The 13,510-nt window shown below is 27.3% G+C and overlaps 1 protein-coding gene and 1 non-coding gene across 2 annotated transcripts; one reads left to right on the plus strand and one right to left on the minus strand.

Moving 5' to 3' along the window:
* Positions 1-323: 323 nt before the first annotated feature.
* Positions 324-396, minus strand: Trnaf-gaa. Its single transcript has one exon. It is a non-coding gene; the product is annotated as a tRNA-Phe (tRNA).
* Positions 397-3,290: 2,894 nt separating this feature from the next.
* On the plus strand, positions 3,291-9,711 carry LOC123300443 (transient receptor potential channel pyrexia-like). Its single transcript, XM_044883018.1, has 14 exons — positions 3,291-3,342; positions 3,394-3,443; positions 4,029-4,174; positions 4,251-4,323; positions 4,391-4,598; positions 4,851-5,026; positions 5,215-5,503; positions 5,593-5,706; positions 5,774-5,974; positions 6,560-6,813; positions 7,262-7,528; positions 8,383-8,605; positions 9,180-9,284; positions 9,695-9,711. Exons 1-14 carry the CDS (start codon positions 3,291-3,293, stop codon positions 9,709-9,711), a joined length of 2,175 nt encoding a protein of 724 aa, XP_044738953.1.
* Positions 9,712-13,510: the final 3,799 nt, after the last annotated feature.

The raw sequence follows: 13,510 nt of genomic DNA on the forward strand, positions 1-13,510 counted from the left end.
TGTCATGGCAATAAAAAACACAAGATTTATTTGTCAAAAAACACACTTTTAAGAAAATTATTACTCTTTAGAAAGTCCTATTTTCCACTCCAATTTGAAATGAGCAATTCTTAAACAATATGCACTAAAATTCAAATATCTCGAAATTTCTTCGAAAATATCCCAAATAAGAACAATTTATTAAAAGACTGATTTTTTTTGTATGTATATTCATAAAATCTATAAAATTTATTTAATTTTTGTATTCAATGAGAAATTATGAATTAATTAATAAATTTTAATATGAATGTAAGCATTTTATAAACTTAAAAAAAAAAAGTAAATGCCGAAACCAGGGATCGAACCAGGGACCTTTAGATCTTCAGTCTAACGCTCTCCCAACTGAGCTATTTCGGCTTGTGGTGATGATATTAAATAAGCGAATCACACTCAGGAAAATGTAATCAATGTATTTTTTATGTAAAAATTACAACTTATAATGTAAATATTTATTATTCATTATACTCCATTCATTTAAATAAACTTACATATTTTTTTATTCATTTATTGAAAAACATTTAATATTTATAAAACAAATTACTTATATAAATATTTTGAATGCTTCTAAATGAGCTTTCAAAATCTCCTCTAATAGGCGTATTGACTAAATTTTTTTTCACTTCAGAATTCTCACTGCACGGGCAGAAAAGAAAATCTTAGAAGTACGCAAAGTATGAAATTTTTCGAATTTTTACAGCTTAATTCAAATACATACCTTTCCACTTTCGATCCATTCAGAAAAAGTTTCGTAGAATGGTATAAGAATAAAAAAAAAATGAAATAAATAGCATGAAGAACACCACGTTTTTATAAAATCTATGATCCAAATAAAAACAAGTATATTATATTTGAAAGAAAGTAGAAAATATTTATAGATAATAGGTAACTTATCTTATTCTGTATTAAGTATAATATTATAATTATATACTTTTAAGTTCATATTTCTTTGATCGTTTCACAAATAAAATAAAAATAAATAAATTCTAAATATTGTTAAATCATCAATCAATCATTTAATAATAAGGTACTTAATGATTATAATTAGAACTCTTCTAATTTAGTTCTAATATATACGTAAAGTGCACGCAACAACTAAAAAAAAAAATCTTTCATATTCTTAATTCATTTCTAAAACAATAATTTGACTACAAATATTTTTATCTGGTAGAGCCATAAGAAAAATTTATTTAATACTCATTTTAGTTTCTCCACGGAATATTTATTCGTTTTGAAGAGAAACTAGTTAAATTATATTCATATCATTTCAACATACCTCTGGTGAGAGGTATGTTGAAATATAAAAATTAAAAGGTAGGACTTTTTCTCGGTAGATTCGAACAAGGAAACTTATTAAAATTTTCTTTAATATGAATACTATATTTCATTTATTTCCAGTGCATTAAATTCGTAAATACTGATCATTGATTAAATTTAACCTTGACCACGTAATATTTTCATAATCACGTAATTTACATACAAAGTATTTCTTAGATGCACTTTTAGTTCTAATTATTACCTATTTACAAGTGCAATAATAAGTTTCAAACCACTGGATGTACACCATGTTTAATATTTAATATTTCCATCGCTAGCAAATATAATAATTGTATTTCGAGCACCAAGACAATAATTTATTAAAAAAAAAAAATCATCGAATTGAGTCTTGGTTCACCAGAAAATTAATGTAACTAGAACATTACCCGACATTTCATCATTTTCAATCTTTTTGCAATTTCTATTTTATATGTTAAATGAAATTAAAAAGACGTCCTGTATTTATAACAAAGAAACATTTCTACGGATTCTAAAAAGAAAAAAATATTTCGTTTCTTTCAGACTTCATAAGATGATCTAGTTGTTTAATAATATTTATATCAGTAAGAAATGCAAGTTATTTAAAAAATTTAGAAAATATTAAATTTATCCTAAATAAATATTATAAGATTTATTCTAAATAATTCATTGTGAGTGCTCCCTGGTAATAATAAAATTCTACAAATTTTTTAAACAAAATGTAGTACTAATAAAAACCGCAAAAATTTTATCACGGCTATGTTTACCTTCCTACAACTGAAACGATTTATTTTGATAAATTAAAAAAATATTTATTATACAAAAACCACATCCTTTACATAAATAGTGCTCTCATTTTGATAGAAAAATTTATATAAAATTAAATATTTACACTGATCGGAAAAAAAAATGAGATTATACTTTCAGTCGATTTTGATCGGTCCGAGGTTTTTTTTTTTTGCAAGGAAGATTACTTACCTATTAATATTTTTACAAGGATAGATCCATTACTTTTATGTTCGAGATTTGGTTGACGAATTTTCTTTGAAAGTAGGTCTAAAAAAGGGCATATTTCCAAAATTTGAGATGGATATAGATTAAGCCAATCTCGAAGGAGTTTGATTTTGATCATACTCCTTCTCTGATCTGTATTTGTCTTGAGAATGAGAATACCACTTTTCAAACCCACTTTCGAAGAAAATAACGCCAGCGAAATCATTTTAAGTAGTTTTGATACCAATTGAAAGTTTTAAGGTTTTACTAAAAAATTTTAAGTGAAAACTTCTTGAAGGTGTTTCGATACCAAAACGAAGACTGAAAACGTTACAAAAAAAACTGATATTTTGTGTGTCAATTAATGAGTATTTAATACACCTTCTGTATAAATTTCAAGTAAATTCACTTTGTACGGTTTACGATAAATTAATTTTTTAAAACAGCCCGTTTTACATGGTGGTATATGAAGAAGTCGTAAGTAATGTTGGTTTTTTAGTCAATAAGTGCTTTTCAAAATGTTTTACCATTTACAAAATAAGCTTTTATCAAGTTTCAAGCTTGAAAAACCAAAATTAAAACTTTTTTGGTAAAAACACTGGCTTTGATAGTTCATTTCTCCTAAACCGTACAGAGAATCGATTTGCATTTTTCACAAAAGACGTATAAAGGGATGATTAATAAAATTGATAAATAAAAGTGGATCATTTTCATTTTTTCGGTATCGAAATGCCTTAAATGAAATTATTTGAAATGTACATGAAATGTATTATTCCATTTAACATACCGATCAGTGTAATATTTTTATTAAAATAATTCATCTCAGTTATGAATAATTTTTAAAAATATTTTTATATGTTTATGATCGAATAAGTTGATTGAATTATAATAATAGAAATTAAATTAAAAAAATTTAGTTTACAAAAATTTAAAAAGATAGTTTTTGACATTATTAAAAAAAAAAAATGGATATATTTAATGATGAAATTGAACAGTTATATTTTGCAATAACGATTGGTGATAAAAATGAAATAAAAAATTTATTAAATAAAAAATGTTATCATTTAGATTTAATTAATATTTGTATTGATGAATTTGAGACAAAGCCACCGTTACATGTAAGTATAGATAATATAAAAATTATCTAAGAACAATTAATTTTTTAATTTCCTATAAAAAACGGACAAATAAGGTGATTTTATGAAGACCTATACCAAAATTTTGTTCGTAGGATCAATATTTTTAAGCGTTACAAACTTGGGACTAAACTTAGTATACCTTAGTATATATTTCATTTATACACGGGTAAAAAAAACGATCCAAAACGGCAGATCGAATAAAATTTATTTGTCTTTGTCGCATCCAAACTGCAAACATGTAATTATACTAAATTTCAATCACATTTTTCAAATTTTTCGATAAATTTTGTTTAGCGTATGAAATTTTGAACATTTCTTCAACGATTTCTTGTACTCGGTGACATCATCAAAATAAATAATTAAAATAAATTGATTTTTGACTATCATATCCAAACTTGGGTCATATATTTCAAATTATTTCATAAATTTTACATAATGTTTCAAATTCGGCAACATTATGGAAAAATTTGAGTTTTTTGTACTTCGTGACGTCATCACAATACAAAAGAATGATTTTTCTTTATGAAAAATTTGTTTGTAATTTTGCAAATTACTTTTTTTTAGCTAGCAGCTGCACAAAACCATCCCGAATCATTAGAAATTATCAATATTTTATTAGATAATGGTGCTGATCCCACATTAAGGGATGCCAATGGATGCAGTGCTTTATTTTATTCAGCTACTTCAGGCCATTATCAGATTTGTGAAAGGTATATTATTAACAATTTCTATTCACCCATATAGTTTTTGGCAAAACTTTTGAGACTAAACTTCACTCGTTTTCAGATTAATAGATGCCGGTGTTCCAGTGAATACATGTTGGGTTGAATCAACCAACAATGATGCTCCTTCGTTTCAAGTAATTCCAAGTAAATTAAAAGATTGTCCATAACCCCTTTTTGATCATTTTAATTTCATTTTTCTAGTCAGAAAATTGTGGTCGAACACCTTTACATCAAGCAGTTAAATTCGGTTATACAGATATTGTTCGTTTACTATTGGATAATGGGGCAATTGTTAACGCAATCGATAGTGGGGGGAACTCTCCATTATTGCTGGCAGGATCATCAGATTTTAATTTTGATTGTACGAAATTACCACCGTATGATGCAATTGTGGAATTGCTTTTAAATGGTAAATATCGATTTCTAAATTAATCGATTAAATGATTTTTTTTTTTTTTTGTATGTTTATTTGAAATGAAGAAACTTAAAAACTACTTAACCGATTTAAATTATAAAATCTTTCACATATTGAAAGCTACATTTCACATATTGACCGTTATATGTGTGTGTTTTTCTTTCTGTCTGCCCGTGGCATTGTAGTTCCTAAATGCATGAGCCGATTTTGATTTTTTTAAACATAAACTTTTACTTTTTTTTAAAGCAAACGCTGATGTAAACATCCAAAATAAAATCACTTATGCAACCCCATTGCATAATGCTGTGGCCTTACAAAATCTGCATGTGGTAAAATTGTTATTGAAACATGGTGCGCGAATTTTACCAACAAAAAATGGTTACACACCATTACATGACGCTGCTGGACTTGGATGGGAACAGGTATGCAAATTTCATGTCAAACATATCAAGGGAGTCAAAATTTCCAAACTAGTTCTATCGCTCAAGTTTCCCTGTTCTTCCCCGATTTACTCTGATTGGAAATTGATGATCCAGCTTTGTTACAAGATCTTAAATAACGCTCCGCGACTCTCGGAGTTATAATATCTACTAAATATGTTATTTTCCAGGGTGTCAGCGCAATGGTTGCTGTATGTAACGTAAATACAATCAATTATCGTGATAAACATGGACGGATACCATTACATCGTGCAGCAATGTCTGGATCGCGTGAATGTGTTTCAATTTTATTAGAAAATGGTGGTGATCTATCAGCGATATCGAATGCAAATATGAGTGTTGCGGATATTATTTTTGCACATATCAGTCGACCTGTTTTCTATTTAACTGATATTTTAGATAAACAAATTACGTGTAATCATACAAATATCGATAATTCAGATTATCGATTAAAATTAGGTATAATAATTGATGTTTCGATGGTCATACGTTTTGATGACACACGATAAGGATTATAAGCGAAATTTCTAGCTACTTTGTTTTTTTAGATTTTAGAATTTTAAACCCAGCCGGTAGTACGAATCAAATGGCAGTCGTAAAATCATTTTTAACAGCTGGGAATGAATTACAACGAATGAAAATTGTTGAACATCCTTTAATTGGTAAATAAAACTTGAAAATTGTTGTAAAATTTACAATTTTTTAAACGATTTTTCTCCATTTTTTCAGAGGCATTTTTACGCTTAAAATGGAATCGTTTACGATTTTTCTTTTATCTAATACTAATTGGACATTTAATATTTGTTATAAATTTTTCCATTTTCTGTTGTCTCATAACTGAGCCAGTTATTGATCGACGAACTTTAGCTTTAACAATTTATATTATGTGGATTTTTGGGATATTATTCTGTGCTAATTGTTTCATTCAAGGTAAGTTCGAAGCCACCAGTTAAAATTTCGTACACTGAAAATAGTAATTCAATCGTAAAACTAATTTAAAACATAGCTAAGAACATTCTCCATTAAATTACCTTTTAATCGAAACAAAAAAATCAAAATCGGTTCATCCGTTTAGGTGCTACGATACCACAGACAGACACACAGACTTCAATAGCTCCATTTCCTTCGACAGTTCGCTAATATAAATGTAAATGTGAAAATGTGTCTTATTTCTAATAAATTATAGGCAATATTTATTACATTCGTGTAAGCTACCCGTTACATTTAACATAAATTAAATACTCTGAATAAAAATCATCACACATTGAAGATATTAAAATGTCGCTATTTTATTTTTCTATCATTTTGGTGATTTTGACGATATTATAAGCAGAGAGAATATATCAAATGGGAAACTTTCGCATACAGAGTTTAAAATTTCCAATACTCTAAAAATTTAGAAATCACATCTAAAAAAAATATACTAAAATGTACTATTTTTATGAGTATTTTGTATTAGTTAGACAATTTACAATACATAACTGTAATGTTTATTGTTTGTACCTATACTTTTAGGAATGGTTTTTCCAAGACAATATTTACAAAAACATGAATCATACATGGATTTAATATGTACTACAAGTACATTATTATTAGCAATTTTCACACCAATTACTGATAATATTAATGAAATTCCAATATGGATTTATCATGTTGCAAGTATAGCAGTACTTTTAATTTGGATACAATTAATGCTGTTAATTGGACATTTACCAGCATTTGAATATTATGCGTTAATGTTTTCATTAGTATTTAAAAATGTTTTAAAGGTATGACTTTTTTATGGTTCAAAAGATGTAGAATTCGTAAATAGGTAAAGTTTTTGTATGGAATGTCCGAGCCCAAAAACGTTCAGAAATTCGGAGTTATTCAGAGTTCCTAAGACTTTTTCAGAGTTTCTAAGACATATTAAAACTTATTCTTTCTTCAAATATTTTTTCCACCAGGTTGTGTAATCAATTATTTAGAAGAAAAAAAATTTCTGCTACTAATAAAGCCATTATAATTATACTAATTCTACTAATAAAGCCATTATAATAATAAATATTTTGTAAATAAACGTCCATAAAATATTAATATTTCCAATTTATTGCTTACATAATAAATATAAAATAGACAAAAAATTTACCCTTTTAATTGTTTCTTAATAAATTTTAACCATAGATCAAGGTTGAACCTAATTATAAAGGAAGTTTTTTTTTTTTGTGTCGCTTATAGGTGTTAATGACGTACATATGTTTAATAATGGGTTTTATATGGAGTTTTACTGTATTATTTTATCGATCGAATGAATTTGATAATATTTGGAAAATTGTATGCCGGATATCGGTCATGTTAATTGGTGAATTAGAATACACATCATTGTTTTCGGATGTCGATAACCGGTTACCAATTACATCGGATATAGTGTTTTTAGTATTTTTAGGATTGGGGAATATTGTTTTTATGAATGTATTATTTGGATCAGCAATTTCGAATATACAGGTAATAATAATTCGACAATTCTATACATTTTGTTTCGGTAAAAATTCGGAAGGTAGCTAAAACAAAGTTTATCCAAATCCTTCCGAAATAAAATACTTTCGTACAGGATTTTAGACGATATCTTTTTGAATCCTCCCAACCCTAAATAATCCAAAAAAACATGAAAATATGGTTCAGAAACTACTCATTCAATCGTCAAAGAGACCTAATTTTTGCATTACTTGGGTCAAAATTACTCTAAAAAATGATTTTTACCCAAATCAAAGACAAATAATTTTTCTTAATTTTTTTGCAAATTTCTTAAGGATTTCTTAGTAGGTACCCCTTTAGAAAAATCGAGATAATCACAAACAAAATTTTGTTTCTGAATTTGATAAAATTTCGTACAGAGGATAATTTTGATCCAAAACATACAAAATTTGGGTTCATTTAACGATTGGGTGAGTAGTTTTTGAGCTATCGTCTAAAATCCTTAGAGGAAAGTTGTTACTGCGGGTCGATTCAGAAAATCGACATCTAATACACATCTTCTATCGAAAAATACATATCTTATGATATGAAAGTGAAAACATTATGCACATAAACCCAGATGTTTCGAAAAGAATTCGAAATACCTGGGTTTTCGAAAAAATTCATATCAATTCTCTGTACGGTTTATGATCAAAGACAGTGTTTTTACCCAATAAAAGGCTCTTATATCAAAAAGAAGATATTGATAGTTAATTTTTTACAGAGAATAGAATATCGTTTTCAATTTTCAAGAATATTGAGCCTCAAATATCATAATGTGTTTAAATTTTATTAATTATTTTGTAAAAAAATTATTCAATGAAATATCTATTCTTCATCTTCAGACACTGAAAAAGGAAAGTGCTGTACGAAGTAATGAAAAACAAGCAGAATTCTTACAACACATGGAGACTGTAACATCCATTAAATTTTGTAATAATCAATTTTTTAATTCAATCAAACGTGTATTACACTTAAGTAGTGATGTTAATAGTATTGTTACATTATCGTTAAGTAATAATGATAATAAATTGTATGATACAAATCAATTACCTGATTCAATTCTAGGTAAAATTCTATAACTAAGACGATAAATTTACAAGAAAATAAGTTTTCTTATGATCATACTATTGAACGCATTGAACGCAAAAAAAATTGCCCATTTGTAGCAAAATAAAGCGAAAATGAAGAGTAACAATTTTCGATTGATTATTCGATTAGTTTGCGAGCAATCGAAGCGTAAAGTGCATGTTGGTTTGTTACCATGGAAACCAATAATTATTGTGACGAAAACCAAAAACGATGTACTATATATTAAAACTACATTTTTAGACCTTTAGAAGGGTAAATTACGTATTTAATTACGGGTAATTAATTCTCGGAGTTTTCGGATTATTATATTGTTCCTAACAACCGATATCTACAATCCTGATCAATTTTGGATTTTTTTGAACGGTAAACTGTTCGAAACAACTAGTACACTCCACTTCAATTTGTTACCCAGAAATTTGTATATTTTTGCGGTAAAAATTTTCAAACCATAATCGTAAAAAATCTATAAACTTATTTTCTTGTAAGCTACCTTCAAATACTATGATTAAATCGATAAATAATATGAATAAATTAAACTTTTGTATTTTAGATCGCTTAGTGGACATTTCGTTACAAAATAATCGAAGGGCATCACAGCCACAACCAAATATAGAGGATGATAATTTATCAGAAAATGATGAAAGTTTTAAATATCGTAAATTAAAAGAATCAATTGATGAATTAAAATTTGAAGTATCTCAATTAATTTTTTACATTCGACATCGATAAATTCATTTTTCTTTCTTAAAATACTTTCTGTAAATACTTAATTTTTTTTTAATTTTCAATAAAAATTTTAATTATTATTTACAAAGTTTAAAATTTATTGTATTTGACCCCAGAATCGCACTCAATAAATTTTTACATCACCTTTGAGCCTTTGTATGTCTTCTTTATATCGTTGTAACCTCAGGAAATTTTAGATGTTGTTCCAAGGACGCTTAAAAATAAAATACCAGTTAATATAGAATGAATCAAATCATTTGGATTAATTGATGAAGTCAAAATCAGAAACAAAATTGATTTCTAATAATTCTAATTGATTATTCAATTTCATTCATTAAGAGTTGCAGTGTAAATGACATTACACCAATAAGTGCAGTAATCAGCATCTTAAACGTTTCCTAATCTTGATTGCCTTCAGCATTATTGCAAATATTTTAATAATAATTAAACAAACTAAAATAAACAATTGATTGAGTCAATTGTTTAAACACCATGTATAGACAATGTTGATTACAGCATCGTTCGTTTTTTTACGTCTTGTAAGTAAAGAAAGAAAGTCACTCTTAGATAGTCACACAGAACTGATATTTCCATATAATTTGCGCCTATAATAAAAGTGAAACAATGCATATTTTGATTCTTCCCAATCTTTCGCATTTTTGGAAAAATTGATATTTAAATAGACCTTAAATACGCCTCTCTGTGAGACAAGGAATCTGACAATATGATGACTTAGAAATTTTGATCAATTTTCAGAACACATGAAACAAAGGCTTAAAAAAAATTATTATGAAATACTTTTCTGTTAAGCAGTTTGTAAATTTTTTAAATCTAAATAACAATCGTGCGAAACCGAACCGAATCGCTAGTAAAATATATATATATGAATAATAAAAAAGGTAAGATTATAATTATTACACTTTTTTAATAAGTTATACCTAATAACATGCTTATCTTGCACATTACCATATATTTTTTATATAAACAATTATTTACTTACTTGGGTAGGTCGTAAATGATTACTAATTATATTTACCTCATTATTAAAACATCACTATTAAAGATTATTAATTTCATAAAAGTTCAACAACTTTATTTTATTATAAATAATATATAATTATTTGTTTTTTAAAATCAATTATATTTCGAAGGATATTTTATATATACTTATATATTTTTTTTGAATTATTATTTCCTAACTATATTTTAGAATTGGGTTTTTCGATTTTGTGAAAAAAAAACTGTCTAGTATATTTTTGAAATCAATATTACTTAAAGTTGATCTTTGGAAATCAAATACCTCGAATTTGCATAACAAAATTATCGTAACTCTACTGTACACAATAGAATTCAGCAGGGACGTAGCCAGCCAATAAGCCAGAGGGGGTGCAACCTGAAAGATATAGTATATGAATTCTAGAAAAAAAGATTTTAAGGGCCCATTTTTCTAAAATTGCTAAAAAGGGCAAATCGAATTTTCATTTTTAACTTCCCAGAGGAAGTTAATTTATTGGGGCCGATTTTGAAAATCTCCAGTTTTATATATTTCCGCGGTTTCAAGGCCACAATATCCGAATCAAACCAGTTATGACATTATCACGTGACTGGGCTTATTCGATGCGTAATCGCGTATTTAAGAACTGAAAGAGAATTTTCAGCAGAATTAGTTGAGCCGTTTTTTAATGGTAATACAAAAACTGGAAAAAACTGAGTAAACAGAATCTTAAAAATGGATAAAACACATCATTTATCTATGAAGATAATGATCGTTCCAGCAGTACATGTTCGAAGAATAATCTATGAAGTCTAACAAGACCTATTTTTCAATGTTTTTTCCCCTTCTGGGAAGTTAGTCGTGTGGATTACAGGGGTCGTACTCACACGACTTCAGTACCACACCGACTATGTACTGCCATTTATTAATACATTTTTTTTTCTAATATTATTTTAAGAACTTTTGGCCAAAATTATCTTTGTAAATGATTGATAAAAGTTTCGTTTATTCTAGAAAACTCAGATTATTCTTATTTTGACCGCAAAAAAATTATTCATTATCACGCAAGACTATCAAAAATTTTCCAATATCGTCTTTAACCTTGCTTATACAAATAGAATCCATACTGATAATTAGCTAGATATCTTTCTTAAGTTTGAATTGCGGAAATCAAATGTAATTGCCTCCCAAAAAAGTTTCCATTAAAACACCACAAATTATATTTTTTAGTTTTGAGTAAAATTCCTAATTACCTAAAGTTTTTTGCTTTTAATTTCTTAACCAAAGGAAAATATTCTCTCTATATACTTAATAAAATTTAAATTGATGTTTCATCTTTTAAAAAAATATTTAAAATAAATATTGTGATAAGTTGACATTAAGACCTTGAACGTTAAGATTTTTTTTTTGTAAAAAAAAAAAGAACAATTAGCCATTATTCATAATTTACTTATTAGAATATAAAGTAATTTATGTAAACCTATCATAAAATTAACTATATTATCTTATCCACCAGAGGCAATTTGTGGTCATACCGTAATTTTTCTAAGCAATAATCATACAGAATAAACAGTGACGAAACTACGTCATAATAGCAATAGAAACGCATTCAATAAAACTCATACACATTGCGAATAAGTACGGTTGTCCGTCTGTATATCTGTCTGCCCGTCCTTCTGTGATCACGATAACTCAAAAACGAAAAGAGATATCAAGCTGAATAGCATGCTCAGGACGTAAAAAAGTCAGGAAGTAAGGATATTTTTTTGGGAAATTAATTTCCCAAATCATATTATTTCCTTATTTTAGTCCACTTTTGCGATTACTGCTTAGAAGATATATTTTATTATTTAAAAAATAATAATAATAATAATAATAATAATAATAAATAAAACAATTATATGAAAAATAAGGAAATATAATTTCAAATATATCATACATAGCACATGCTTGTTACTACGTATATTAGGATGTCGAAATCACTTTTTACCATAAATAAACAATCATGTTTACTATTCATATAGTACAGCCGCTCTCAAATCACAAATTCTAAGTCATTTGGCTCAAAAAATACACGGCTACTTTCATTCGATTCAAAAACAAGCCGTGGGTAGAGTCTGGTGCGACCCTTGAGATCCAGACGAATAACTTCGTGCATAATAAAAAATTTTAAAAAAATTTTCAAAATAAAATCTCGAAACTAATTACTTAAAATAATGGACTGCGTTACTTTTTGGAAAGGGCCTTTGCTCCAATTGTCCTTCTCTAAATCCGCATTTGATAGCAGATGAGTCTTTTTCACATATCGGCTAAACTAATTATTGTGTAGATTGCAATAACTCAAGTTTAAATAGGGATATTTGTAAAAATAAAAAAGTAATCTTAAACTAGAACAAATTTGCAATTATCACCTACCTAATTATGTGGGGGTTTTCTTTCGCTAAGAGCCCATTTTCAACTTATAAACTAATAGCGGGCCGGAAAAATATAAAACTTAATACTTTCAAATATTTTTGTGTACATAACATTAAAATATAGACTCATACCTTTAAGATGAGTACCTTAAAGTACAAAAATCTTATTTATTGACCAATCTACGGTCGTTTCAAGCCAAGCGCTGCGCTTCGACGTTATACACTATCACTTTTGTTTACAAATTTAATCCTATCTCCAGTTCTATTGGTCGTATCGAGACGAATAAAAAAAGAAAATATTTATTTTTTCATGTAGAATAAAACGATACAAAAATTGTTTACAAAAATTATTAATTGTTTAGGAGTTATGGCCGTATAAACAATTAATTTGTTTATAATCATTTTCCCCCCCACTCTGAGCGATGAGCAAGTTAAAAGTTCGGATTCAGAGGGTCCAGATACGTCGAAATACAAACCTTGTTCGATAGGACCTGTAAATGCACACGAAACTCACTCAGCGCCTACACTATGAACAATTCTTATATGTTTTAAACTTTCAAGGTGGATATATTCGCATAATATCGTCATATTAGCTTCATTTGTTCAACGTAACAATATTAACACCACAAATCTAGTACTTGCCGATGTAATATATAAAAAATATTACCTACGTTAATTATTGTGTAAAATGAAAATAATATAATTATTTTACATCAATTAAAAACCAATGTTTAATAATTGTACGAA

This window comes from Chrysoperla carnea, chromosome 5 (assembly GCF_905475395.1).
Source record: "Chrysoperla carnea chromosome 5, inChrCarn1.1, whole genome shotgun sequence".
Lineage (NCBI taxonomy): Eukaryota > Metazoa > Arthropoda > Insecta > Neuroptera > Chrysopidae > Chrysoperla > Chrysoperla carnea.

Coding starts and splice junctions, on each gene's coding strand:
- LOC123300443 (XM_044883018.1), top strand. CDS start 3,291: ATGGATATATTTAATGATGAAATTGAACAGTTATATTTTGCAATAACG. Junction 3,343..3,393: donor ATATTTTGCAATAACGATTG/GTGATAAAAATG, acceptor GTTATCATTTAG/ATTTAATTAATATTTGTATT. Junction 5,027..5,214: donor CTGGACTTGGATGGGAACAG/GTATGCAAATTT, acceptor GTTATTTTCCAG/GGTGTCAGCGCAATGGTTGC.